At 42.1% G+C, this 27,761-nt stretch overlaps 2 protein-coding genes across 2 annotated transcripts; both read right to left on the reverse strand.

Annotated features, from left to right (window-relative positions):
- Window positions 1-1,042: 1,042 nt before the first annotated feature.
- Window positions 1,043-3,653, reverse strand: CAMLG (calcium modulating ligand; the record flags this gene model as incomplete). Its single annotated transcript, XM_079542366.1, has 4 exons — window positions 1,043-1,234; window positions 2,005-2,070; window positions 2,785-3,239; window positions 3,494-3,653. 4 exons carry the CDS (start codon window positions 3,651-3,653, stop codon window positions 1,043-1,045), a joined length of 873 nt encoding a protein of 290 aa, XP_079398492.1.
- A 4,318-nt stretch (window positions 3,654-7,971) lies between these two features.
- SEC24A (SEC24 homolog A, COPII coat complex component) lies at window positions 7,972-27,435 on the reverse strand (the record flags this gene model as incomplete). Its single annotated transcript, XM_079542433.1, has 23 exons — window positions 7,972-8,086; window positions 8,462-8,565; window positions 9,083-9,175; window positions 9,309-9,413; window positions 9,757-9,894; window positions 10,322-10,497; window positions 10,720-10,830; window positions 11,320-11,493; window positions 11,712-11,870; window positions 12,377-12,497; window positions 12,688-12,894; window positions 13,159-13,214; window positions 13,801-13,919; window positions 14,678-14,790; window positions 15,157-15,266; window positions 15,565-15,691; window positions 16,408-16,510; window positions 18,103-18,275; window positions 18,840-19,003; window positions 19,316-19,393; window positions 20,102-20,269; window positions 21,891-22,406; window positions 27,363-27,435. 23 exons carry the CDS (start codon window positions 27,433-27,435, stop codon window positions 7,972-7,974), a joined length of 3,303 nt encoding a protein of 1,100 aa, XP_079398559.1.
- Window positions 27,436-27,761: the final 326 nt, after the last annotated feature.

Raw genomic sequence — 27,761 nt, forward strand, 5'->3', positions numbered from 1 at the left:
TTCAGGTTAACATCCACAGATCTGCTGAATCAAAGGCCCTATTTATACTACTGGGGTGCAGCACTGTCATACAGCACAGCAGAACTCCTAGCAATTGTATTCTGTTCACATGCAATCGGTTGGCCATGAACATGTCAAGATGATGACGGTCACGTAGGAAGAAAATTGCCCTGGGCAGTCCAGCAAAGACCTATGTTTACATCTAGCAGACAAATGTTTGACTTTGCAGCTTGGTGGCTGGTCTGTACGACTTCCCCCTCCTGAGGTGAGTTGGTATTTGTGTTCGTTTAGAAAAAAAGCCCAGTGAGCTACGCTAGCATTGGCTGCTGAGAACTCACAAACAGATGAGATTCACAATTTTAACAATTTTCCTCCCACTTTTTGATTAATGACACTTGTAAACAACAGGAGCTTGGGTGATTTTTTTTTTTGCCTTTTTTTTTCTTTTTTTTGGTTGGCTGTTTTGCCCTAGAATTGTGAAATTACATTAACCACAACCAATGTATGTAAGGCAAGGTTTAGGACAACAGTGGCATGTTTTGCCAACATTCTCCAAAAGCAGCTGCTTAGTTTGACAATCTGAGCTGGAACAACAAAATACGGGGATTTCTTTCATTTAGAGCTTTCTTTGAAAACAGGAGCAACACAAACTGAGCTATATTAGCTATATTTGTACTATATATATATATATATTTGGTTCCCCTGAAAGGAATTCTCTTTGCTCTCACCAGAAAGAACAAAGCTTTGTAAATTTCTATGAAGGAGGTGAGAAGGACATCACCTCACTAAACAAATCATCCAGCAACACTTGCATTCTATTCTTCACATTTATAGTGGACAGACATAGTATTTAAATAAACCAAACTAATATCACTGGCAGCCTGGGACCTTGCTGTTCCATCTCCCAAACGACTGGATTTAAGGCTCCTTTCAAGCATTCAAGAACAGGAAAGAATTTTAACTAAGGTTTCAACCTGTCAGATGTTAAAGGCATACAGACCAGAAAGCTTTAGTGTAAGTACTGCACTGAACTCTACAGCCATCATGGTACTTCAGAGCCGAAGAACAGAGTGAGTTCGTGGCAAAAGATAAAAGTAAAGAAGTAGACACAGAGGTCTGTGAAAACATCTCCCATTTTGCTGTAGGTGTCCATAGAGCGACTGATCACTTCTGCAGGGATTCCAGACAGTAAAAGAGCAGCAGTCAGTACTGTTGTTTTCACCTTCTTCTCACTCTAGAAGGAAAAACCACTGAATGTTAGTTCTGCTGCAGTCCAGTTCTGCTTAACATCCCAGTTTCACACACCCAGGCACCTCCAGATTCACTGATAAGAATATCATGTTTGCACTGATTCTCTCCAGACAGGATTCTCAGTACCTTATTTATCCTAGCTACAAATTCAAGCTGTGGAGGATCTGAGGAGCTGAAGAAGAAGCTAGTGAACAGCAGAACAGCTGCATCACAGATGTTATGCCCACTTCACAGTGGAGATCCAATCCAGCTGTAAAGTGGCATTCTGAACTGAAGATAAGCACAAAGCTTCATGCACAAACGTCTCACTTCTAGCTGTCATTCAAACTAAAACCACAAATGGAACACAGAGCCCTTAAAGCCCAAACCACCTTATTCCTTAATGACCACCCCCACAAATTTTGCCCAGGAATCACACATGCCCAGTGGCCATTGATAGAGCTAACAGTAAGCACAGAAGAGCACTACCTAAAAGAAAAGCAAGCATCCTAAAGACATGAAAGACAAACTGGAATTTCCCAGTCAGAGATGCTTTTAATTAGCTAATTAGCCAAATAAGCTGCTAGCCCACATTTTCACAGCAACTTTTAAAGAGATTTGGACTAAATCTGGGAATACTAACTGCTAGCATTAGCTATGAGCATTTGATAATTCTCAATTCTACAGCTCAAAATATGAATACTCCCCATGCAACAATAAATCTAAGCACAGGCTTAAAATATTTGAAATCCAATTGTGAAAAAATTGTTTTACCTTTGGAAAGTACTTGGATAGTCCCATGTATGCAAGTTGTAGAGTAAGAAATGGTGCAAATATTGACTGAAGGAACACAAAAGAATATATTAAAATTCAGAAATAATAGGTAAGAAAACAGAAATTTAGTTATCAACAGTGTTGTTGAATACTACAAATGTAAGCAGACAAGTTATGTGTCAGAAGTATTGTTCTACCTTGCTTGCTTTCAGCCTTATCCCTGAAATTGCATGACAGAGCACTGTGTAAAAACAAGCAGTGCTCCAGAAGGTGGCAGGCTGCACCAGTCGTGCACTTCTGTAAGATGTGCCTGCAGACACCTGCACTACTGAGGAACTGTTTTTCTTAAGAGGTTGATAAATGAGTGGGATCTGCATGTCACAGTGCAAACACTGCAGTTTTTACTCAATTATTCTTTCGGAAAGAATAACAGTTGACTCAAACTTGCATAGGACTTAAGCAGTAATAATTATTGCAGTGTTGCTTCTGCTGAAAACATTAAGGACCAAAAGCATGCAACTCTTAGCTGTAACTTGGTGGCTCTGCTAGATAACACAGGTTCTGATTGAGTTACCATCTCAAGGAATGCCAGAGTGGTTGTTCGGTGGTTTGTTTTTTATAGCTTTTACACAGTTGTAAAGAATGCCTGAAGTTCCCAACTCACTTAGCCCTACATAAACAGCTTTCAACCCCAGGCAAACAGCATTTTACATGAGCTGAGTCCTAAGCCTGCAGTTAACTAGCCAAACAGAATGGGATTGTTTGCTTTCCTGAACTCACCAAGTATTTGCACACAAACGCCCTCACTGCAATGGCAAGCAGAGCACATCCCACTAATCTAAAAATGCGGAAAGAATCAAACTCCTCCACCGCATTCCCGTTCTCTTGGCTTGGCTTCTCATTCATCAGCTGGTTCCTCAGCTTCAGAGCTTCATCAAATCTGGATAAGTACTGCTCTAATCCATGCCTGGGTGGCCGTGCAGCGGCTTCGGATGGCAGCTCCCCTCTGTTACGGTGACGGAGCTCGCCTGTGCCCTCACTGACAAGCTGTGGAGTTTTACTGAACAAGTCCTTATCGCCTTTGAGGTCTCCCAGGCTGCCTGCATGGTCAGCCGATCCGGACACATTAGAGACAGAATCGCCGAGCACGATTCTCTTAGAAACAGAAGGAAGAGGAAGGGAATTCGATTTATCTTGTTCGTGTTGAAGTTTTGATTCGACGTGACTTTCGTCATCTAAAGAAGAGAAACAAAAACAGGCAGTTACACACACGGAGCTTAGAACGGCATTTCAGCCCTACCGAGGGTCAGCGCTGACGTCCGGACAGCCCGAAAGGCAACCGCCGGCGAACGCGCAGGGAAACCCCTGAGGGCACGGACAGCCCTGCCTCGCTGCGTAAGAAACCCGCCGAGCGACCGCCTGCAAGCACCGAGCGAAAGGGCCGGGAAGGGGCAGGGCCGGGATCCCCACACGGCGCCGCGGGGCTCACCCTTGCCCGCCGCGGGCCGGTGGAAGCCCATGATGCGGTTGATCCGTTCTTCCGAGTTCATCAGCAGCTTCCTCCGCCGCAGCTCCGCCCGCCGCTGGGAGGCCGAGAGCCCCGCGGGGGTCCCCGGGGACACCGCTCCCGCCCCGCCGCCGTCCTCCATCCCCGGCAGAAAGAGGCCGCGCCGCCGCACAAAAAGGGGCTGCGCCGCCTCAACGCGCAGGCGCCGTCACCGCCCTCTTCCAGGGCCAGAAGCCCGCGCCGCCACCTCGCGTAAGGGCAAAGAGAACGGGGAGAGCCCGCCGCCAGCCCCTTTGACGGGGCCGCGCGGAGAGCTGTGCCCTCAACTAAAATGGCCGCTCCGTTACCGGAAGTGACGTCACAGGGCGAGAGGAAGCGAGGCGGCCTGATTCCCCCATCGGGACAGGGAGGGCGGTGGGGCCCCGAGCTGAGGGCTGTGAATGCATGCAGGGCTCAGCCCGCATCCCGCCTGGATAAGGCACCGAGTCTTAACGCCTTTCTTATGGTAAAAAGAGATAAAGACACCACGCTGCATGCAAACCGTCAGAGAGCGTTTCTAACCGAGGAAGTGCTTACTGACGCACAGGAACAGGAAGCGCAACGCCATTGAACTGCAGGAGCTCCGCTGGCAGGAGCGGCTCCCGCAGACCTCAGCTGAGTTTAACGTGCAGCACGGCGGTTTTGGGTACAGAAGCACGTCACACTTCTGCTTGTGTGACAAAAAGCGGTAAAGCCGGGGACAGCGCCGCCTTTTAGCTGAGTGCTCCGATAGTGACACGCAGTGCGGAAGGACCTGAGAACCGAACCAAACACGGCAGTGGCCCGGATTCTTGTTGTCAGTCCGAATGATTTCCTTCACTCAGCCTCGCACTGCATCAGGCCGTGATGCCAGGAGCAGAGCTCGGCCCTGCCCGAGGCCAGCACCAGGAGGGCTGTGCAGCTGGAGCACTGAACGCAGCAGCGAATCTTTACAGAGAGAAAACTAAGGAATGTTTCTGAAATAGGATTCTGTAAGCAAGGGCTGTTAAAGGCAGATTTCAAAGGACCAGGGCTCACACATTAACTTAAAATGAACCAGAAGCAGTGATGAGAGCTCATAAAAAAATCTGACAAACATAATATGGAATGTATTCCACAATAAAAAAAGAAGCATCAAAAGAGTAGAGTATTATATGGGATTGCCTACAGTAAAATTAATCACTGTCCTGAAGGCAGGCTGAATTCCACCCAGCATCACTGGCTTAAGAGCCCGTTGGACAGCAGGGCTCCATGGCGGTGGAGCGCAGCACCAATGAGGGCTGATGAGACAAAGCCCAGAGTAGGGTAAATAGGGGTAAATAGTAATGCTGAATGACAAGGCACAAGAAAATGCCATCGACAACCTCCAAGTCAACTGGAAGTGGCTTTCATCAGAGCACCCCCTCCTGAATCACCACCAGGGAAGTTTTAGTGGAAGTGGAGTTTATCACTTGCTGCTACATGCTATTTATCTTGACTGATCAAACACAGTACTGTACTTTCACTGATAAGAAAAGACTGACGGACTTGAGTGAGTTCTTCCAATTAATTTTATTGAGTAGCCAAATCTGATAAATTAGCACAGATAAAATAAGCATTTGCATGTGTTACAAATGACTTTTTACAGGAATAAAAGAGTGAAAATTACAAACTGTAAAAAGGAGGACAAGAAAATCCTGTCTCAAATTCAGAAGGGGGAAGATTTATCATTTCATACTGAAGATCAAATGTCCAAGTTCAGAAAGGAAAGATTTAATAATACAATATCATACACTACTTTACAAAATTAAATTTACTATAAGGATGACATCCATAATAGTAAACAGAAGCTTAAAATCACATTTAATGGTCCCTTATTTAACAGCCATTTTGCATCTTTTATTAAATACTGTTAAGAAATTAAATCTAAATGAAAGTGAATCATTCTAGTTATTGCAAAACAATCTATGTGGACTTAGACTCAAATATATTAAATTAAAAACAATAATGAAAGCAAAGTAAAATGGATGGTAACAACGTGGGCTGAACACTAATGTGTCAAATACAGAAATAAGTTTAAAAAGATTCCTCAACTGGAAAAATAGAGTACATTTGCAGTGGTAGAGCTGTGATGAGATCTAAGAACCAGAGCCACTCTTGCCTGTTTTTTTACAGTTCAGTGTCCTCATTTTTCAATGGCAGGTAGAGGTGACACATCATGGATAGCTGCGTTCATCTGTCCTTTGTCAGCCTTACAGCACAGCAGGCTTTTCCCACTGTGAGGGAATAAACTTAAAGTTCAATCAGAATTTCTTCCAAGGTGAAAATCCAAGGTGAAAAAGACAAGTTCTGCTCCAAGAGGGTTCATCCGAGCCTTGTTTATACGTTTGGTCTTGTCAAACTTAGGGACCCTAGAAGTTAATTGCCATAGACTGACATCCTGAGCTGTTAGCCTGGTATCTGTAGAACAATGAAGTAATCTCCAACATTTATTAAAAAAAAAAAAAAAAAAAAAAAGGGGCTAAAATACAGTCATCATAAGAAGCAGATTTGGGGTGGGCTGTTAGATGCAATGACAATTTTCAGCATTCTGAGTGATAATATGTCCAAAATACAAGTTTTAAGTGATAGCCTATGCAAGTGCATAGCTTCCATTTAAATTAGGAGACATCTTTCTCTGGGAAAATATCATCCAACTAAAATAACAACCAACTGTCCAAGCGTTAAAAACCTGATGCATCCTGTCTAGAAACTGTGCAATTCTCTAAAAAGCTGTTCAAGTAAATACACTCCTGTTTGCCACAGAGACAGCAGACAGGGAAACTTAAATAGGTTCTATTATAGTATTTTCATTCCATTTCAGACACTGTTCTGAACTTCACCTTCTCGTGCTCAAGCAAAAAGACAATTTCTCCACAGGAACTCTTCCCCTGAAGTAAGGCAACTCCTGATAATCAAGTGTAGCTACAGCCTGCAATGGTAGCAAATGATTAACCTCTGATGTCCTCTCACATTCGTATCATAAGGTGCAAGCTAACAGACCAGTCACAGTACTTGCTTGACCTCTTGTTTGTAAATATTTTCCCTGTTCACGTCACTTGCCCCAGAAAGACTTTGCAAGACCTTTACATACATCGTTTGACAAGAAGATTTTGTCCGTAAGGCCTTCTATTTGTCACATCCCTCTCCTTACATCACAGATGTACAGACACAGTAACACAAATACTCCTTATGTTGCTGTCAGATCTCCAAAAGTTATTAATATGCTATTATAAAATGAAATGTTTTTCATACATAAATTTTCACTTCAAGCCCGTTGTCAGCTTCCACCTGGCGCTCTGGCAGGGATCTGAGAGCTCATTTAAAGCTTTCATTGGGTGCATGCTGGCTTTGGATCTAGGCTCATTAAGCAGCTGCAGTAAAGAAGTTTTGGAAACTTCAAGTATGTCTCGAGCCACGAGCAGATCTTCAAATACAATGCTCTTGTCTTTGGAAAAAGTTCTCCAATTTTAGTGTCAGAATGTTGGATGTGGTCTCAAAACATTGTGTTCTAAGTGCCATCATACAAACATTTCAGAAGCACACCGAATTTTAGGGGCCTAACATTCAGTTCATGTAAACAGGAGCACAACGTATCTTAAATAAAAAGTCAGAGATAACCTTACTTGACCTTCCACTCCCACACCATTCAATAACTGAAACTATTCATTTTACTGAAGAAAAACAAAGCTACGTAAATCTACTTCTGCTGCTCACTCAGTCACTGACTTTAATGCATCTCATCTGAGGAGGGCTTGCTTCTCCTTGGTTGTTTTCTTAAATTTGAATACTGATTACTAAAAGCTTCCATAAATTAAGCCATCTTGTCCAGGTTCAGCTTACCTCGAGTCCTACCAGCCATAATCCATTCCCAACACTGGATTCTATGTTTAATAAAGTATTTGTTCGTTTCACAATGAACAGTTGCTTCATTGCTACTTTATGCATTCCTAAGCTGAACACGGAGACGCTCTGTGATCACTGGATGCACTTACAGAGAATTTCCCTGCAAATCATGATCAGTTTTGTGAGGTTTTATATCTAGCAGCAAAAAAAAAAAAAAAGCAAAGAGTTACAGAAATATACATTTTGAACAACAAAGAACTCTTTATTTTACAAAATGTCTTTCACCTTTTCAGTATTGCCTTTGTGGATGTACTTCATGCTGCAACTACTTACAGTAAAAACATGATTTGCAGCAAATTAAAGGTGCTCAACCAGTTCCAATCGTTTGATTTTTAAGGTACAATATGTAGTTGCACATTTGATTCTCAGATGTGGTCCTTTATTTGCTTTAGTTCGTTGAAATCACAGTGAGAACCTCTCATCGACTGCCTCAGGCCACAGATTTCATGAAGGTATTACAAGCACAAGTGTCCTTTACTGCAAAAATCTTCCCTTCCAGTGAGCCAAAGGCTAGTGTTTCATTTATTTACTTGCTGCTGTATGTGAAGGAGGAACTCATAGTATGATAAGGCTGATTCAGTTCTGTCTTCAATCATATTCTGCAGAAAACTTGATTTCAATGGGCTGTCATCCCTTCAAAATAAAAATAAGTGCTTGAGTAAAATAAACATTCACCAGAATCTTCAGTGCTACACATTCAGAACGTTACAGATCAAGTGCAGGATATTTCCAGAGCTCAAGAACATATGAAAGATCTCAAGTAGTCCTTGTGAATAACCCCAACAAATACACTTCTCAGAATTCATTTTGTTATCTGACAAACAAGATTCATCTCTGACATTTTGTCTGTCTTTGTCTGCAGAAGTTCCAAATCAAAGACAACTCACACCTGCTGTTAAGGCTGTTAAGTACAGCATTTAAACTGATAAAACTTGTATTAAGAAAGTACAGTACACAATGTCCAACTACGTGTAGTAAAAGGTCCCAAAGGTTCTTAAAAACACTTACTTTATTACATATAGGATAGGAAAGAAAGGTCTCTGTTCTCGCAGCCAAGAAATAAAAGCTATTGTTCTGATGGATTCTGCAGTTTCAAGCTCTGGGAGATGAGTCTAAGGTGTAAAGAGTAACATTAATACATACATTATATTTTTCAGGAAAGCAGCAAATGCAACACCTAAAATAGCCCAACTCAGGTACAAAGAAGCCCCAGACACACATTGTGATGAATAGCTTTACTCTGATCCCTTTTGAAAGGGCTTGAAACAGTGAAGGACACGGAAACTACACCTGCAATTGACTACAAGAATGTCAAGACCAAGTGATTGCCAATAGTTGTTTTACTGCAGGGAGAACAATTCCCCACTGAATCTCTGAGTCTGATATTTCCAAACATCTGTAACAGGTTGAGTTCTGATAAACTTCATCACTGCTAACCTGTACTTAATGTCCTTATATGGGAAGATTTAAACTTTTTTGTCTGGAGAAACTCCAAGAGTTTCAAGAGCCAACAGATTATTTTTTTTCCTCTTGGATCCAGGTTTATAGTGACCACTAACTGGAGGGCTAATATTTGAATACTGCATTCTAATGCCCATGCAGATAGCATACACTAAAGCCAGCACATACCATGTTCTGTGGAATTGACCCATAATTTGGAACTCCGAGGACTTGGCTGATAAAGCTCTGCCCACAGTTCTTCCCAATCCACAGAAACATCACCTGAGAGGTAAACAATAACAATCATCTAATGAGAAACTACACCTCAGCAACCTTCCACACATTTTGAGTTCTCAGCAAGAACAGCAAGTTAATACAAATTGGAATACTACATAAAATCAGCACCACAACTTACAGAGCCAGCATCCATAAGGTAGGCACCTTCCCTACTCAGTTTCTCCACTGATAGCTGCAGAATGGCTGGCTGAGGTATGGTTCTGTCATTGATGTTGAGAGCTCCCTAGAAAGGAAGAACACAGTTCACGTCTCGATGCACTGACACATGCACAAGAACAGAAGGTTAAATAAGAAAAGGGTATATTATATTGAATATTGAAGTTAGACTGCATAGTTCCAATTACATTTCAAGTACATAATTTACTACTAAACTTCTTAATATTTTGAGGTGTGCTGCATGTTCATCTTCATCAGTTCTACATGCAACTACTGGGAAGATGTGAAACATTGCATTTGAGCTCTGGAGCTTAAATGTGGAGGACATGAACAGAATTTTCTTTCAACTTCACATAGTTCAAGCCTATGGGACCAGCACAAACAGGCCATGTAACAATGCAAGTGCTCACCTCATCTGTGAGATTATCAACTCTGTACAAACTGGGGTGTGTCATAAGCATGAGGTAAACAAGAGGCTGGTTTTTCACTTGACACATGCTAAAGATGCGTTCATCTAGACGTGCATTTGTCCCAGTTTGAAATGCTTTCTGCAAACAATCAGACATTTGACCATTAAAGACCATAACAGACTCCAAGACAAAGAAATACATTCACCACCTGTCCAAGCATGCATTATCTACTCAGGCCTAAGAGACAATCAACAGGCTTTATCCTACACTGATCTTTCTAGTCACCAAGTTCTGGGGGAGCAGATAAATTGAACTTTTATCTTGAGAGAATTTTATATGTGCAAGAACACTGACAATCTCTAAGATATCTCAGTATTCTGACAAATATCAGACTGGTTTTACTAAGGAATCCAAGTCAAACAGCTCCTCAATTTTGAGTCCTGTGAAAGCATTGGAAGAAGACAGATGCTATTTTGTACATCGATGACATGCTCTTTTCCTTCAGGTTGTCGTGCCAAGCACAGACAGTTATCCTCCTCTGGCACAGCTTCCTTTTATCTCTTACCTGTTTTAAGAGTGCCAGCACATAAAGTGGGAAGAGCCGTAGAGAACTGGGGGCCATGAGACCAGGCTGCTGAATGCTCAGCACTGACGAGCGGTAAGCAGACAGAGAATCTATCACAGCATTGACCAAGGCGTCGCGAGCATCACTCAAAGTAGCAGAAACTGATCGATCCACAGCTTAAAAAAACAAAGATTTTTTGTTTAAAACCTTCTCCAGCTTGATGACAATACACCAGACTACGTCCAGGTGATTACATACAACTGGGCTGATGCTTCGCCTGGGCCAAGCGTTAAAAACAGAGAGAATCACTCCTTTCACTACTATCGCCCAGAGGATTACTGCTGGAAGCTTTAGGGATGTCATCCATATACATCCAAACAAGCTCTTATCGTGCTTACCCATATTGGCTAACAGCCCAGTGATAGCTTGTACATCTGCCCCCAGGTAGACATCACTCAGTGTTGTTACAACAGGTAAGCACATCGTGTGGACACGAATCCTCCTCTCACCTGTAAGAAAATTAAGAACTGGAGAGTCCAAATACTCCAAAAACTTCTGTTTTTTGAAGTAATTAGAGAAGAACTACTAATTATTCAGTAACTTTTACACTTACATACTTGAATCACTTGGATAATTTCCCCATTAACACTACCAGCTGATCTGTGTTCAACCAAACAGGCAAAAAAAAAAAAAATACTAAGATTCAATTTTGTTTATCATACAAACAGTGAAAGAGATTCTTTTCAGCAGCTTTTATAAACTGTTCAATTTTCAGGATTAACCTATTCACAAACCAGGGGAGGTTCCTCAGGAAACTTTGTGGTCTGGAAGAAGCAGTAACACCAACATGCAAGAACATATCACAACTGTTGACATAGGTAAAATATTTTGCTTAAGTCACTGCAACTGAATTACAGCTTATAACCAACCAAAATGACTTCACTGAATATTATACCTGAATGTAAGGAGTTTCAGCTCACAGAATATAGTTATCTTACCTTTGCTAGATGTGTACAGGAGAGCTGACTGAAAAGAAACAACCTGCATATCAGTAAGGCTTTCTTCTACTGACATTTGCACAGCATATCCTGCATCTGGGTTTACATTGGGCAAGGACAACAAGTCTGTGGATCGCACAAAGAAGTTCCCATGGAAGGTGTGAATGGAAAGGCCTAAAAGATAAGCATTAGGTTGAATCAATTTTATTTATAACCAGATGTGAAACACAGACACCATTCACAAATACAACATCACTGTTAGATGGCTCTTAACAAACCATTTAAGTTTGTATTAGGTCAAAACACCAATCAATCATTCCCAAACAACAGTGAACACTGCCTGCTCCTCCCCCCCACCATTTGCTCCTGCCCCCAAATAAACACATACAAACCTTTGGTGCATCTTATCCTCATGACAGCTTCAAATCCAATCTTCCTAGTTAAATATCTTTTCAACTCCTTCTGCAATTTCTCCACCTGGACAGGGTTGTGTTTGTGATGATAAGACTGGTAGTAATAGACACTGCCTGCAGAATATCTTGATATACAACCTGAAACAAAAGGATACAGTGTCAGAGCATCCACAGCTGCTGCTATGTTTTTAAATATACCAGAGGAATGTGATATTTCCTTTAATTACTGCACTGTTCACATGTGAAAAAAGCTTTGTTACACAGTCAGCAACATGCACACAGATTCAGCTATATATTCAATTATGGATATAAGCATGGCCTGAAATTACAGGTACTCTGTCACTTCAAAGTTTGGTTACATGGAGAAAAAAAAAATTAAAAGCCTATTCCAACAAGAGTCTTACACTGGTGGTAGAAAGCAGAAAAGGAACATTTCAACCAGGATCACAGAAATCCACTCAGTAAGGGTCAACATGGATGCTAAATCAAGGAAAGACTGAAACACTGCATTCTGTTCACAGTGCTCCTGCTCATCAAGGATGAATTTGCATCTTGACATGCAAGACTTCTTCAGACACCAAATGCTAGTCTTCAACACAGAACCCCTAGAGTTACCTGTCACATCACAACTTCATACAGCTCACCTAGAGAAGCCAAGTCAGAATACTGTCCACTAAGAAGAAACAAATCCACTGCGACCTGTTGTCCTGAGCAGTCTAAGGCCAACTTCTTGTAGAAATCAGTTGATGGTGTCAGGTGTATGTCCTGTTAGCACAAGGGAGTATTACAAGACACAAAGGAAATAAGATTAATATATTTACTGCTTATTTTCAGGGCACTAAAATTAATCTTTTATCACTATTTCAGTAGCATCTTTAAAAACAGGCAACTCAAGAGCCATATGTACATACAGAACAGGGCTATCAGTTCTCTTAACCTTTTTAGCTTTCCTAACCTTTGCAGTTGCTCTTTGGTTTGGCTCTTCTCGAGATTTCAGTGCTCCCATTCCCACAGATGGAAGCTGTGTCTGGAAGACAGAGATTCTCCCTCCAGTAGGGGACATCAGTTTAAAGGCTGCCTGCAATGCAGGCCCAAGAGCACTCTGAGTTTCCAGGGACTTGGTAAACATCTGTGGCAAGCTCTTCAGTAGATCTTGAATTAGCTGCAAGTTAGAAAATAAAGACAAAAGTCTTAGGAGTTTTCTTCTTTATCAAGTTTATTACTGAGTCATAAATATGTATTAACACTTCCAGTATTATAGCAGTAGATAAATCCCAGCAAAAGTAAACTATTGTCTTGTTTTAGATTGTTAAATGTTTAAAGCCAAGCAGAAGTCAGAAGACTTCAAACTTGACATTAAAACTTCAGACATTAAAGAGCACATCTCATTACATGCGTGTCATTTTCCACCTAATGCAGTTCTTACCTCTTTATTTTCATTTAAATTCACTAATAGGTTTTCTGGCATTGGTATAAATACATCTGGAAGAAAAAAAAAAATGTGTTAGTTGTTTCTTAATGAAACAGAACAAGCTTCCCCAAGTTTTATTTCCCAACCATTATCCCTATTAGAAAAACAAACTGCATTATTGCGTAAATCCATACAAACATTAACCTTTTTCCCCTGATAAGCATAGCTGTGGCTACACTGCCACTTCAGAATAACAGCTGAAAGCATTGAAGGATAGGAAAATCTATTAAATAAAAATGCACAGGAACATTTTCAAGAGTATTTCTGCTCCTTAACCTAAGTAAAAAGTGCTTTGAGAATATAAGCAGAACATCACTAAACAGTCACTGAGAATTTGTACCAATTCAGTTTTGATCGTAACAGAAATTTAGGTAGCCACACAAACAAAGCTACATGTTGGGAAGGCTGTTCTCATGCTTAAGTCACAAACAGCCACAACTTGCTCAGACATTCAGAGCTTCGGCAAGAAACCTTCCTCCACAGCCATAAACAGAGAGGATAATGACTGATCTGCCAACACTCACCACACATATGCTTTTTTAAAAGGGCTATCAAAAGCAACAGTCATTAATACACACTAAAGCTATTACTGCATACCTTCAATATCTGAAACTATAAGCATCTGAGGCTGAGAGAGACCTTCCTGAAGACTGTAGAAATGGATCGTGCTGTCAAATGTTATGAAGCCTATTTTTGTTCTAGTGTTCCCAGGAAGCCTAAAAGAGTCAGACATATGGTGTTCAGTAAGATGAAATTTCATTTCTGCAAGGCTTTTTTTAAATACATTCACTGCACCTGTCTAAGGATGCTAGCAAGTAGCTAGCTTAATTGCAAACACTTTGGTCATGTCAGATTAAAAACAGGAGCTTGTAGTAGAATCACCTAGCAGACATTCCAGACTTTTTTTACGTAGAGTAATAAAAATGGATTAATAACATTTAGAAAAAAAAAGTCTGTGGTTCCAAACACAGCAATAAGTGCTTGTTTTTTTTTTTCTCATTTCAATTAAAACCTTATTCTAGAATCTAGCCTTCCAGAAGAGAAGCCATAAGAGCATGCTGTGCTAAGACAATTGTCCTACTTAACACTGGACTTCAAAGACTTCAGTTGTAGCCCCCTTTAGAAGTCTGGAATGGCAATCCAATGGTTCCTTCCAGAAAGGAACAACACCTGAATAATTCTGAGTTAGCTTTCAGTATTTTCCAATGCTAGTCAAGTAGAAAGATGGATACATATCTATATTTTAGCTTTTACAAAGTACAACTGAAAAGACATCATTCATACATGTACTCTTTTCTGGGATTGACACAGCAGATAGGAAATGAAGAAATGCACCTCAGTGTTGCTTTATATATAGGTGCAGCTGTGACAGGAGCACAAATGCAAGAAACTGCTGGGCAGAAAGCAGTGCCATGTTAATGTCTATCAGGTTCCACGAGGAAAAGAGGACATTAAGAACAAAAATATTACTTACAAGTCAAGATTGTCCAACAAAGTCTTGCAGACTGTATTCAAGTATCCTGTCTCTATTGCATTATGAGAGACATCAAATACAAAGAGGTACACAGGTGGCTGAGGTGGACGTAACTAGATGAAGAAAATATTACCTTTGATTTTCAAGGTGATTTTTATTAGCTTGTAATAATTCCACTGCAAATACAAATGATGCCAGAACTTCTAAATACATTTCACTTATTTGGTAACTCTGTAATTGTGGTTTCCTTTCAAAATGCCCACAAACACCCACATTCTAAATAGAGAACACTAAGATCATAAATGTTCATAAAAGACAACCTATTTGAAGTAACACCCAAGGCTTCTTAGATGTACTTCAAGCTGCAGTAGCTGCTGTAATGAAATGGAAAGCATCCTCTGTAAAGAGGTTTTTTTTTTTTCCTGACTTCCCCGTGGAAATAAAACACAGGGAGAGAATAAGTCAAAGTAAAATCTCACCATGTATTCAGATGGAGCCATAAATTCAATCGTAGCGTTCTGGACTTCGGGTCTTTTATGAGGCTCCCCATAAACTCTTGTCACAGGATTATACATGAATTCTTCAGGAACTGTGCAAATAAATCAATACATTATTAGTCCCCAATAGCATTAGTTGTGCTACAATTTAAAATTCAGCTCTTTTGAGCTCATTGTGCAATGCTACTTGTAGCACTGGATTAGATGTGGCAGCAAGTTTGTCAGCTGCAAGACACTTCAGAGTCTTTGCTGGTGGAGAACATTTCTCATGTCCACAGAGCACAACAGATGAGCCAATAACACTGAGAGGGCCAAAACTGTGATGGTATCAAAGGATGAGGTATGAAAGATCAACCACAGCAGTTTAAAACAAATAAAATTTAAACCTACCATCGTTCACTCTATAGCACAAGTTGCATTTCCATCTCCTTTGGTCTAGAAAGCTGACAAAAGGATTAATGTATGTGCGGCAGGAACGACATCTCACAATCGTACTTGAAGTAACCACTGGCAATTGCTGGAAAAGAAAAGCTTCCTATTTTAAAACATCAACACTACAGCCATTCATCTATGGCAAGAATCTACACTGCGGTTCCTGGCCACTCAAAGCATACTTCTGCCCATTTCTGTACCCATGAAGCACCTGCACAAGGTTCCTTAATAATAATTCTGGTCGGAACCTAGCTCTAATGTTTTTGGCTGCATATTCTCCCCCTTCAAGCCTCTACAGTCCTTAATTTCACACTGATGGTGTAAGATCAAGATCTACAGCAAATACAGAACAAACATCAGAATCAACACCACCTTATCTGGCAAAATTCCTTCACTTGTGGAAAACAGCAACATTGAGAAGATGCACTGATAAATTCAAAGTATTCAGGGAGGACAGTCAAACCCCTTTCACTTTGTTAATGCCTAACTACATTACAAAAAAAAAAAAAACAACTGTCACCTGAGAAAATACAGCCAACTAACAATGACATTTACTTATATCTTCATGTATTTACATGTGTTGCCTCTAAGCTTGTTTTTTTCTGAGGTTTGGCACTTCTGTTGTTTGTTAAGAATCGAGGCTTGAAGGTTTAAAAATGGCAGGGAGAAAAAGTCTCAGATAAATGACAGTGAAACAAATTTTAAATGCCAAGATTAGCCAACACAGCTGCCCTCCGTTTGCAATTCATTCGCCAACTACAGTGATATTTCAGCATTCAAAGTTCTAAATATTTGTCATACCGATAAGTCTTTGAAGGGATGAAGCAGGAGCCCCAAAGGAAGCTTGGCTTTATTCAATAAGGCCTGAGTTTGAGGAATGTTAGTCAGAGTACAGCGGAACAACCTACACAGAAGATAAAGGGTTATTTTGACTACTTTCAGATAATAAAATGATTATTTCAGTGGAACATAACATCCTCCAGAGCTGCTGATGGTGAACATCCACTTCCAAATAAAATACCCTCTCCAACTCTGCCACTGTTTCATTTTAGTCACAGTGTATATTTTGAGCTCTTTTATTACACTGTACAGACACTTTATGCAGCACTGCTGCCACTTTAGTGATTCAAATCAAAGGTCAGCCCAACAACGCTCAAAGTTGCAGCTAATCTTGATACACAAAGCAGAAAGTTGAACCCCTTTTTGAGATGGCCTTATGCACCGATCTGAACCAGCAAAGTTAAAACAATAAACAAGTGCACACTTGTAACTCCAGAACTTGGTGGCTTTCACAAAGGCAGACGTGCACAACACTCGTGCAAACCTGGCACAGCTGTTTGTGAGCCATTTCTCAAAGGTGCTGCTTCCCTGACCTCTTTGAAAAGGCTTGCAAAGCAGGAGTGCCTGGTTGTACGTGGTTTGGTTGGTTTGCTCAGGGAGATTATTCCAAGTACAAACTCTTGTTTGACATTCCATTTACTCCACTGTTTCAAATGGTTGCTCTCAGTACAGACGTAAGCTGTTTCTGCATTCACAAACTTCTTAATGTACCTCCCTCAAGTTAACTCTTATTTAAGATCTCAATCACACTCACTGCCAGCTACACCACAAAGTTTTTACACTCTACCTATTTATAGCTGCCCTGCAAGCAATATGTTTTTACTTGTATTTTCTACACAATTTCCTGGTGACAGAGGCTTAGAAAATGCTCTTAGTAGCAGCTAAGAACCCTGACAAAGATTGTGAGGGTTATGAGATGCTTGTTATAGATCTGAAGACAGAGTTACTGTCCTAGACAAAAACAAAGATAGCAGGCCATTAAAATTCTGATGTCTGCACCAGAAAAAGGTCAGCTCTGCAACTGCCTCAATCTTGAATCCAGAGAAAGGAATACAAGTCAGAACTACTTGTCAGATTTCACTATCTGTGGAACACCTCGTTACTATCTAATGAATCCCATTAAATTATCTTTAGATTCCCAACGAAAAGCAACAGCAATTGGATACGCATGCTTCCAAAAGATCTGCAGTAGAACACAACTAGTTAATTAATGCTATGTTACTCATTTAAGCACCATATTTTGACAGTCTCTTAAGGCCTTAGCAAACATCTCCCAGATCATTTTTCTAGAAAATACATCTAAATCTTTTCTCTAACTGAAAAAAAAAAAAAGTAGCTTACAAAGAAACCCCAGTTTTTGATCCCACACCCAAGGGAACCAATGGCACTGGTTATACAATGACATGAGAAATTAGGGGACAGTTTGAAGACCATAATGTCAACAGCTAAAAACGAGTTATCAGTGAACTTAAAAGTATAATAAATACATTCTACATCGTTCCCTCACTTCAGAGCTTTAACCACTTACCACCTTTACCTTAACAGAGTGAAGCCTGCTTTCAATCTTTTTCAACTCACAAAGTTAAAAATATTAAGTTACATTTACAACTAGTGATTTATTTCTTTTGATGAGTTACAGCAAATGGATAATCTTACTCTGGGTTACAGTTGAGCTTCTGGATGTCTTCATGCAAGTTTGGGACAGGAGCCTGGAGAAGGGTTGTAGGAAGAATATTTCTTTCTTGAAGAAGATTCACAGGTCTTAATCCCTCTTGTTGTAAACTCAGGCTACCCAAAGATGCATTTAAGTGATTAGTGCCTAGGGGAGGCTAAAGTCAAAATTTCACAAGTTAACACTGATTATTTGGGTGAAACAGTCCACTTCAAAAGCAAACATTTTTCTTTCAAATTCTGTGTTTACTGTCACTGTATTATGTTTAGAAATGCTACTTGCTGCTTAGGTTTGTAACACAACAGAGGTCAAAATTACCACAGGCATACCACAAAACTCTTGAAATACAGAAGCCAAGCTGGCAAAAGTATTGGCCAGTTTGGTTTGAAAGCACAGGAAAAACATACTTCAGCTAGCAATATGACATGAGGTATGAAAAGCATGCCTATAGGATATCTTAGAAAACTAATAATTTTTGAAGACTGATGTTCTAAGCAGATTTAAAAATAAGACACTTCAGAAGGAGCTGGCATCATTTTCCTAGACTGCTAACAAAGCAACAAAAAAAGCATAAGTTTCTGGTTATGTCTGTCATCTTGAGCAAACTGCACACCAAACTGTCGCCCATAACCCTGCAGAGATACAACACATCATCACACTTTTCTTTATCCTTTATTCAAGTGAATTGGCTTAGTAACATGAAACAAAACAAGAACTTCACCTGGTGGAAATGTTTTGATCCATCTGGATATTGCAAAGCAGATGCTTGCACTCCTGGTGCTCCAGGTGGAGAAGTATTTTGGTAGCCTGGCGGCAATGCAGGATAAGAATAGCCTACATTTCTATTCATCTTCAGATTTGCAGGTGCAGAGGGATGTGGGGTTGCTAGAGGCAGAACAGACATACCTGAAATGAACTGCTGAACTGCAGGTTGGTCAACTCATTATCAAAGAAGGACTTTTTGTTGTTTAATTTCTAAGTGTAAACAATTGACAAGTGCCATCAATTTTGCAATACTAACTGCTTTAGAATTCTTACGTGTCAATGTCAAACTGTCAATGCCTCAAGTAATCACAGTTTCAAGTCAGACATTAGATAGACATCTGTACCTAAACACCTCAACTTCCATCTTTTCCAAACAAATCTCTTCTTAAACAAATTACTCAATGGCAAAGATTTTTAATTCCCAAACCTTACCCATGAGGCCACCTCCTTCTATTGCATCATAGCTGTTTTGGACCGCAGACCCATCGCCAGCAGCAGATGTAGCATCACCTATTAAGGAGGAGTCCAAGCAAAAATTAACAAGTTACAAACAAGTTGAAACAAGGTAAGTGAGATGCAATTCTCTTTGCTGAATGCATATGCAGATCAGCATAGTTTTGATCTACCTTTGACTCAGGGCGAAACTCGATTAAGTGCACATCTTGTCCTATTTCTCACATCCTTCCTTGCTTCCCCTGCTGACATGACCTCAAAGGACATTCAGAAAAAACCTACAAGCTTTCTCAGGGAAAACATGTAAAGGTCTACATGTCAGGCTGAATGATCTGCTAACATTACATTAGGCATACTTCATAAATTCCAAGCTAATAGGCAGGAAAGTGTCAGGGCACTTCTCATTCTCATCAGAGGAAGGCTCTGTATGTTGGCTGCAGTTCACAAAGACTCTTGGAATTTAGGTACCAAGTTCCTTGACTACTTTTTCCACTGATTGCACATGGAAACATCAAACTCCCTTCACTTTTACACTTAGTCCAGTACTGTTTACAAACCATCAGCAGTTCTGATATGGTCACACAAATTCCACTTGAGATAAAAACCTTGAAATTGAGTGTGCTCCCAAAGGACAACTGGGCTCGTTGCCACCAACTAACTAGACCAAGCTGTGCTGGGCTCCACACAGCCTGGCCTTGAACACCAGCAGGGATGGGGCACAGCTGCCAAATCCAAATTCAACAAAAAGAGCAAATTGTTTCTCACCTTCTTGATTTGCAGCTGAATGTAGCAGAGACTGTGTGTTAGGTGCTCCTGCTGTCACTGTGGATGGCCTAATTAGAGGTGGACCACCAACAGGAGGAGGTCCCAAAGGTGGCCTCGAGGGAGGGTGGAGAGGTGTTAAAGGCTGAGTCACTGGTGGAGGTACAGATCCTGTAAACAGATTAGTTTTAGTTCAACCCAACTGAAGGCAACAGAAGACTCGTAAGAGAACACACAGATCGAACTCTAGATACGTCTCTTATTAACATGATACACAGCATAAAATAAATCCTAACATGCACACAGGTTTTACAACTTCAGATTGTTTCTGCCATGCTCCTGATAAACTGTGTTCCTGTAGCTGTTAACCACGATCCTTTAGTTTTTGGGTCTCTGTTCAGTATTTTTTTTCCCCTCCTCTCTTCACAGTTCTTGGTAAGAATTTTAAGAGGTACAGAAAGCATCCTGATTTCTATTACGAAGTCTGGACATCATGAATTTTAGTACAAATTAGACAGCATATAACAAACTAGAAGAGTCTAATGCAAATTGCTTGTGACAGGAAGCTCACCTTCCACTTCAATAACCCGATGCAAAATAGCAACGTACAGATTCTGCATCTGTAAGAGGCTGCCACAGGCTGGGCAGGCAGCTGGCAGATCTTGGTTTGAAGGACGAGCATAATCAGCACAACCAGATAAACTCATTTTAAAAGTGAGCACCGTTCCACAGAACGCTACCAGGGAAATTGCTCAGGAAGATTCACCATTCAAAGGAGATAAGAATTCTGTCTCATAAGCCATTTCCCAGGATTTCTCATCGCTTACCATTTTAAGCACCGACTCCAAAATATTATTTCAATAAACTGTCATGCAATTAGCTAGGCATATATCAAGAAGTCAGCATCAAGAAAGACATGCAATGAAGCTAAAAAGTATTTCACCGGATTCGCTTTAACACGTAAAATATTTCTGTGCTTGGTTCCTGTTATGCTCAGAAAGCTGATCAAAAATACTCTAATAGCAAACAACAGTTTGGCAAAGTAAAAATTGAGTATTAAGGTGGGTTTCCCACAACACTTACAAGTTACATTAAGAAGTTACTTAATATTATCAAAACTTTACAGCTCAAAACACAGGAGGAGAAAACAGAAGGCAGGCTGCAGAAGGACCAGCTTCTTGTATCTTGCACTTTCAGAATTCTTCCCAAAGACTGACAGTTCTTATCCAGTTGTAAAATCTGAAGTGGGGATGAAGTTCTTCTTTCAACTGCCCTCTATTTCAACAACACAGAATGCTTCCCAGTTTTCTTCCCAGGCTGTGCTCAAGCTGGTTGTCTCATCCTTACTGAGGCCATTCTGAGAACTTCCAGAATCAGTCCACAGAAAAGCTAGTGAGATTTTAAACTGCAGAAAAGCACACTAAATGCAACCAATTTTCATCTGTGAGATCCATAAGCCCTCACGTGACTGAAGCACACAAATGCTCCAACACTCCAAGGAAAAAAAACCAAAGGCAACAGAAACAGCCTTACCCACACACAGCTTCCCAAAACAGAAGTTACCTGCTTCAGCCACTCGAGCAAAATGCAACTTTTGCACAAAAACTTCTATTTCTCATCTAAAGAACCCACCCCGATATTTATGATACGCATTTTTTCAAGTATTTGTTTTGACAGCCCAAGCGAAACAGTACTACAGAATGAATTTTATTACCAACATCATTTTTTAAAATGGACACAGAGGTGGACACCAGCAGTCAATTAGAGAACATTATCAGAAAGTTATGATTACCTGGCTTCATATAGCTGTTCTGAAGCGAAGGACCTCCTGGAGAAGCAGCATACTGATAACTTGCTGGAGGATTTCCTGATAGCAGCAGCAGTGGCTGAGCAGGCCCTGTCCCTGCCACAGGAGCTGAATGGCTTGGTTGAGCTGCAGCTGGGTGGCTCACAGGAGCCTGGCTGTACTGCCAGTTGGGATGCATTGGCGGGCTAGCTGCAGGAGGAAAGCCACCAGGAGATGAGACAGCAGCTGAGTTTTGCAATGCAGGTGGCAGCACTTGTGGCACAGGACCTGTTTGTTGCACCGGTGAGCCAGATGGAGGTGCTGCTGGTGGCCTATTGAGAGTCTGCCCAGGTCCTTGATAACTATTGAACTGAGAAACATTCTGAGAGCCACTGTAGTTATACTGTCCAGAAGATGGATGTGGAGGAACCTTTGACGGCGTCTGAGGCGAGTACGGTCCTGGAAGTGATGGGCTGTATCCCTGGGCATCTGATGAATGCATCATTTGATTTTGAACAGGACCTAGAAGGAAAAAGCCTTTCAGTCTGCATTGCATATTGCTACTGAAAATAAGACGTGACTCTGGAATTTTCCTTCCTTGGATTCTTATTAGTCCCCAGGCCACAAAAGACAAGTAACACAAGGGTCACAATTTTCATAGCATTTTGTTATCAACAGCTGCAATCTTTTTAATTATTATTATTATTTTACAGTGACTTCACAACCATGCAGCTCACAAAGTGAGTGGCTGAACAAAATCCATGCTCTCTGCAATTCACACAGGGCTATTTCCACCTTCAGAAGCACTCAGAAGGCCATCAGCCACAGAGGCAATGTATTTGTACACAGCTGGCAGGAGCACCAGGGAGCAGTGGCAGCAGAAGCTGTCCTTACATCCAGTTTAAGGACTGGCACTGACTTAAACCTCATCTTATAGCAAAGATGCAAACAGGTTCAGCTCAAGTCCCCATGCTATTTCTCAAGTGACAGAGCTAATCCACAAAAGGTTCTGCAGCTAATTTTAGTGAGAGCTTCTCATGCACATACAGCTCACATAACCAACTGGTCAGGAACATGGAGCGAAGGATAATTTACCATAAAATAATTCACCCATCAAGAAAATAAAACTTGACAGTGCTTCGTATCTACTGGGTGCTACAGCTGAACTAAGCTGTAATCTTTTCCATTTTTTCCTGAAGTGATCAACTCAAAACAGCAAACAGCACCAGCAGAGCATCACCAGATTTGTCTAACACAGGAACACAGACAGTTCTGTGAGCTTCCCAGTACAGTAAGAGCACCATCAAGAAGGATGATGCTGCAGGTTGTTCATACTGCTGCCACAAAAAGAATGTTGCAAGAGCAACATTCCCAAGCAAAATCCTTCCAGCAGAAGGATAGATAACCCATGCCACAGCTAGACACAATGCATACACACACCAAGCACTTTCCAAGGCTGTATCATTTATGTTAGCCAGCCACCCTGCTGCACTCCACCCCTAAGCACAGTCTGAATGTCAGAGACAATCCACGTATAAAGTTATAAGCATGAAATCCAAAGAGATCCTCGCTGTAATTTTGGTGTACAATTCTTCTTTGCTACCCTGTACTACTTCCCAGATTTCCAAAATTATTTTTTGGGAAAAAAAAAAAAAAAGAGCCTAGAAAAATAAAAGTACTTAGCTTCTGGACCAGAAACCACAGCAAGATTCAACACATTTTCAAAAGCATGCTATGAAGATGAGCACGTAGACAGACATATATTTTGCATACAGGTACCGGAAACAGCTGCCACCAGTATGAAATCACAGAGTTTCATTTAACATCAAAATAACAGCTGGTTTCTTAGCTGTCTTTGCTTACCAGAACTTTCCAGTTACATTTTAAGAGCAGAGGAAGTTCACATTTCCAAGTTGACATAACTTTGAACTCAGGCACACACGACAGTTAAACAAGCTAAACAACACAGAACACAGAAATACCTGAGTGAGGACAAACACTGCGACTGCCACACAACTCCTCATTCCCTAGAAAGCCCCAGGGTGCAGTTCAGAGACAGCTGTCACCTCCCTGAACACTGCATCTCCATGCTAACTGCTTAGCTGGGGTTCTACTACAGCACTGCTGACCTCATCCTCACTCTGCCTGTTATTTGTGCATGAACAGCACACACATATTATTCTCCAGCCATTAGTCTCAATAAGCTATCTGCCATTCAGTTAGGAAATCCAGTTATAGCTCACTGGCCTTGCAATGCTGCTCATAAATCTTATTAATTACTAATGCTTTAAAATCAATGATGTCCAAACGAAAAGCTTGCAAACATAAGAATTCCCACAGTTCTGACTCACCTTTGAAAATTACCCTGCAGCATATCAGATGGGTTTTCAGAAACTGATTTACAAAATGAATTGTAAATTTAACTTGCTAGCTGTACAAATGACTAAGGTTTCTTATGTAATGCCAGGCCCCTGACTATATCGCAGTATATTGATATAACATTGCAGTACATTGCATAAAAGATATAGAACAAATAGTAATTAATTTTATAGCTTGATTATTCAGTTTAGGGCACGACTCTATAGCCTGGTCAGGAATCAGAGTATTTAGCTCTCTTTTTTCCTGTTTGAGGGATAAGACTGAAGATAAAGCAATGACAGTGAGGTGAAACCCAAAAGTCAAATGACCTGATCTTTCTGTGCCACTTAGTGATCAATTAGATTTTGGAAGCAACATTCTAAATTTCAACTTCTGTTTTCACTTTCTGAAGTCAGAAGTGCAAAGAAAAGCCTCAATAACCTACACCAGTGGAATTCCCCCATAGGCTGCTGCTTCTTTCCTGCACTGCTCCATGAAGCCAACAAGGAAATCAGTGTGGACTGAAGATCTAAATCAAAACAGCAAAGCCACCAACGCTCAGCATACAAGAGAAGAGCTAGTAACATAAGAGAGGCCCCCAGTCTAACAGTGGAAGACAACTCTACACAGACAAGACCATAAGAAATTTCAAAGAGGTCAGGAGCAACACTGAAACACATGATAGCTGCTCAATGGTTTTATAAAAGCAAAGAATGAGCATGGAAGGCTATGGGAGCCACATTCTCTGCTATACAGAACCTCAGTGTCACTTCTCTCCAGGCCCACCAACGAGCACATTGCTCTCACCAGTCACAGCATCTCCAGCCCCAGGGAGAGCAAGGCTGAACACACTCCATCGCGTGGCAAAGACCCCCAGCAGCACCCCATTCCACAGGGCCTTACCCACTGCTTCCAAGCAAACCAAGAGCAGGCCAAAACCAAAAGCTTCTGAAGATCTGCGTGGCCTCAAAGCACCATGCCAGGATATGAAACTAAGACAAGCGACAGATCCTAAAAGAATTTCTCCATCTTGCTTACATTTCAGACCTACGAGCTACAGATTATAGATATAGATATATATACAGATATGCTTTTTTTCAGATATTTCAGATATGCATATATATACAGATTTGCTTTTCAGTGAAGAGAGAATACCAATCCTACAAAAAAAAAAAAAAACAACAACACAAGTGAAGTGTAGGAAGGCTGTTACTAAGCAACCTGATGCTCACTGCCAAACCATTTCCAGGTCAGTGTAGGGTGCTGCTGCTACAGCCATTCACTGTCAGGCCCAGCATGCGAGCTCTGGGAGTTACCTGCAAACAGGAAGGTGAGCAACAGGTTGAGAGAAGAGCTGATGCCATTAATACAGTTCATCATTCTGCTGGCAGCTTTCTTTCCTCACAGACCATTGTAAATAGCATAACAGTGTTCTCTAGATTGCTTTTATAGAATGTTTTTTCCTGAGGTAGCCTTGGATGACAGCACCTTCTCAACATATTTTATACATATATCTGTATACTGTAACTGATTAATTTTACCACCCTGTGTTTGCACAACTTTAGATTTCATCTCTTTGGTTTTCATACAGCTTTAGCCTGAAATGTGTCTTCCTGCTACTACTACCTTGCAAGAACTTGTACTGTGTGCTTAGTCTGACTACACATCAAATATAAAATGATGCCAACATGTAAATCATCTTGGTTACTCCATTAGTTAACATTCTTTCTGTACATTCTCTGCCTAGACTATAAACTCTCCAGAACAGAGGCTCTCTTTTCAGATTTATGTATCCACATCCCACACTGCTGACCCTATGAGCTGCAATACACTTGTTTTTAAGATGCCTTTTCAGAAGTCATAAGCACTGGGAAAGAAGAAGGGGGTGACAAGTCAAACCATTTAATTACCCAGCTGTAAAGCAGGAAAATCAAAAGAGCTCATTATAACTTAATTGTCTTGATGCAGCATAACCACTAAAACACATAACCATCCAATTAAGGAATGAAGTTCAGGGGATGCTGGAAGTATATATGAAGTCAGAAAACACTTTCCAACAGCATAGATTTCCACATATGCAAAGCAAACAGAGACAAGGCTGCCTTTGTGCTTCCTTCTTGCTAGCTCAGAAGGTCAGCTAGCTATTTGGTATCACCTTCAGCATCTGGCTTCAAAAAGATATATTTTGAGTAGAAGAAAGCAGTCAAGGCTTTCCTAGATCAGGATGTACAGAACACGATAATATTGGCTTTACATGACAGACAAGATAAAACACAGTGAGCAAGTGACTGCCTGAGCTCAGCAGGGTCCTCCTCCGGGCAATAAGCTGTGCCACATGTACAGCTCGGTTCCAAAGGGCCAGGCTCACTTGGCTGTTGCAGTGTTATCACAGGTGGGGACATGGCCTGAAGTAATGACTAACACAAACTATTTAGAACAGAACATTTTGAGCTAGAAGAGACCCACACGGATCGCTAGGCCCAACCCCCAGCCCTAAACAGGACCACCAAAAAAACCAAGCCCTATGGCTGTGTCATCCAAACGCTTCTCAAACTCCAGCAGCTCGGGGCCATGGCCATTGCCGCGGGCAGCCCATTCCATGCCCACCTCCCTCTGGTGCAGGACTCGTCCCTAACCGCCCGCCGCCCCTCCCCTGTCGCAGCTCCACGCCGTTCCCTGGGGCCCCGCCGCCGTCCCCAGACGGCAGAGCTCAGCGCTGCCCCTCCACTGCCCGTGAGGAGCTGCAGACAGGCAGCACGGCACGCAGAACGTTTCACCTAGCTAACACACAGATTCCCCCGTCAGCCCACAAGGATGTTTACACCACTAAAAGAAGTGGGAAGAGGGTCGCTTTGCCCCAATAACGACCCTCCGAGACGCTGCGAGCAACGCACACCGCTCCGCGTTTCCCGACCCGAGGCCGCCCCGCACTGCTGCGTGACGCGGTTCCCTCTGCCGCCAGCCCCGCTGCCTGGGGCCTACCCTCAGCGCGGGCCGCCCGGCGCCCCGGGGACGTGGCAGCACCAAGGGAGGCGCCGGGCGCCCGAAGGCCTCGAGGCGGAAGCAGCACCCGCCTCCCCCCGTCTCGGCTTCTCTCCCAAGCGTTTCGTCCCGTCTCACCGTTGCTGTAGGGCTGCTGGCCCGCGCCGTTCTGGCTACGATAAGCGGCGGCGGGCCGGGCCGGCTGAGCCATGGCGGCGCTGAGCCGGGCCGGGCCGGGCGGGGTCGGATAGAGGCTCAGCGGAGCCGCCCGAGTGGCGGCGCCCGGCCCAGCGCTGCGAGAAGGGGCGGGGCTTCCGCACACCGGAAGTACCGGGCCGCGCACGCGCACTACGTACACGTGGCACTTCCGGAAGCAGCGGCGCTGCAGCAAGTGGGCGGGACGGAGCCTCTTAAAGGGACAGCCGAGGGGCGGGGCAGGCCGGGCCGTAGGCGGGGCCCGGCCCGGCGGTGCCGCCGTGCGGGAACGCCCCGCCCCACGGGCCGTGCGACGTGTCCGGGCGGCCCGTCACCCGTCAG

Source organism: Tetrao urogallus, assembly GCF_951394365.1.
Source record: "Tetrao urogallus genome assembly, chromosome: 14".
NCBI classification, from domain to species: domain Eukaryota; kingdom Metazoa; phylum Chordata; class Aves; order Galliformes; family Phasianidae; genus Tetrao; species Tetrao urogallus.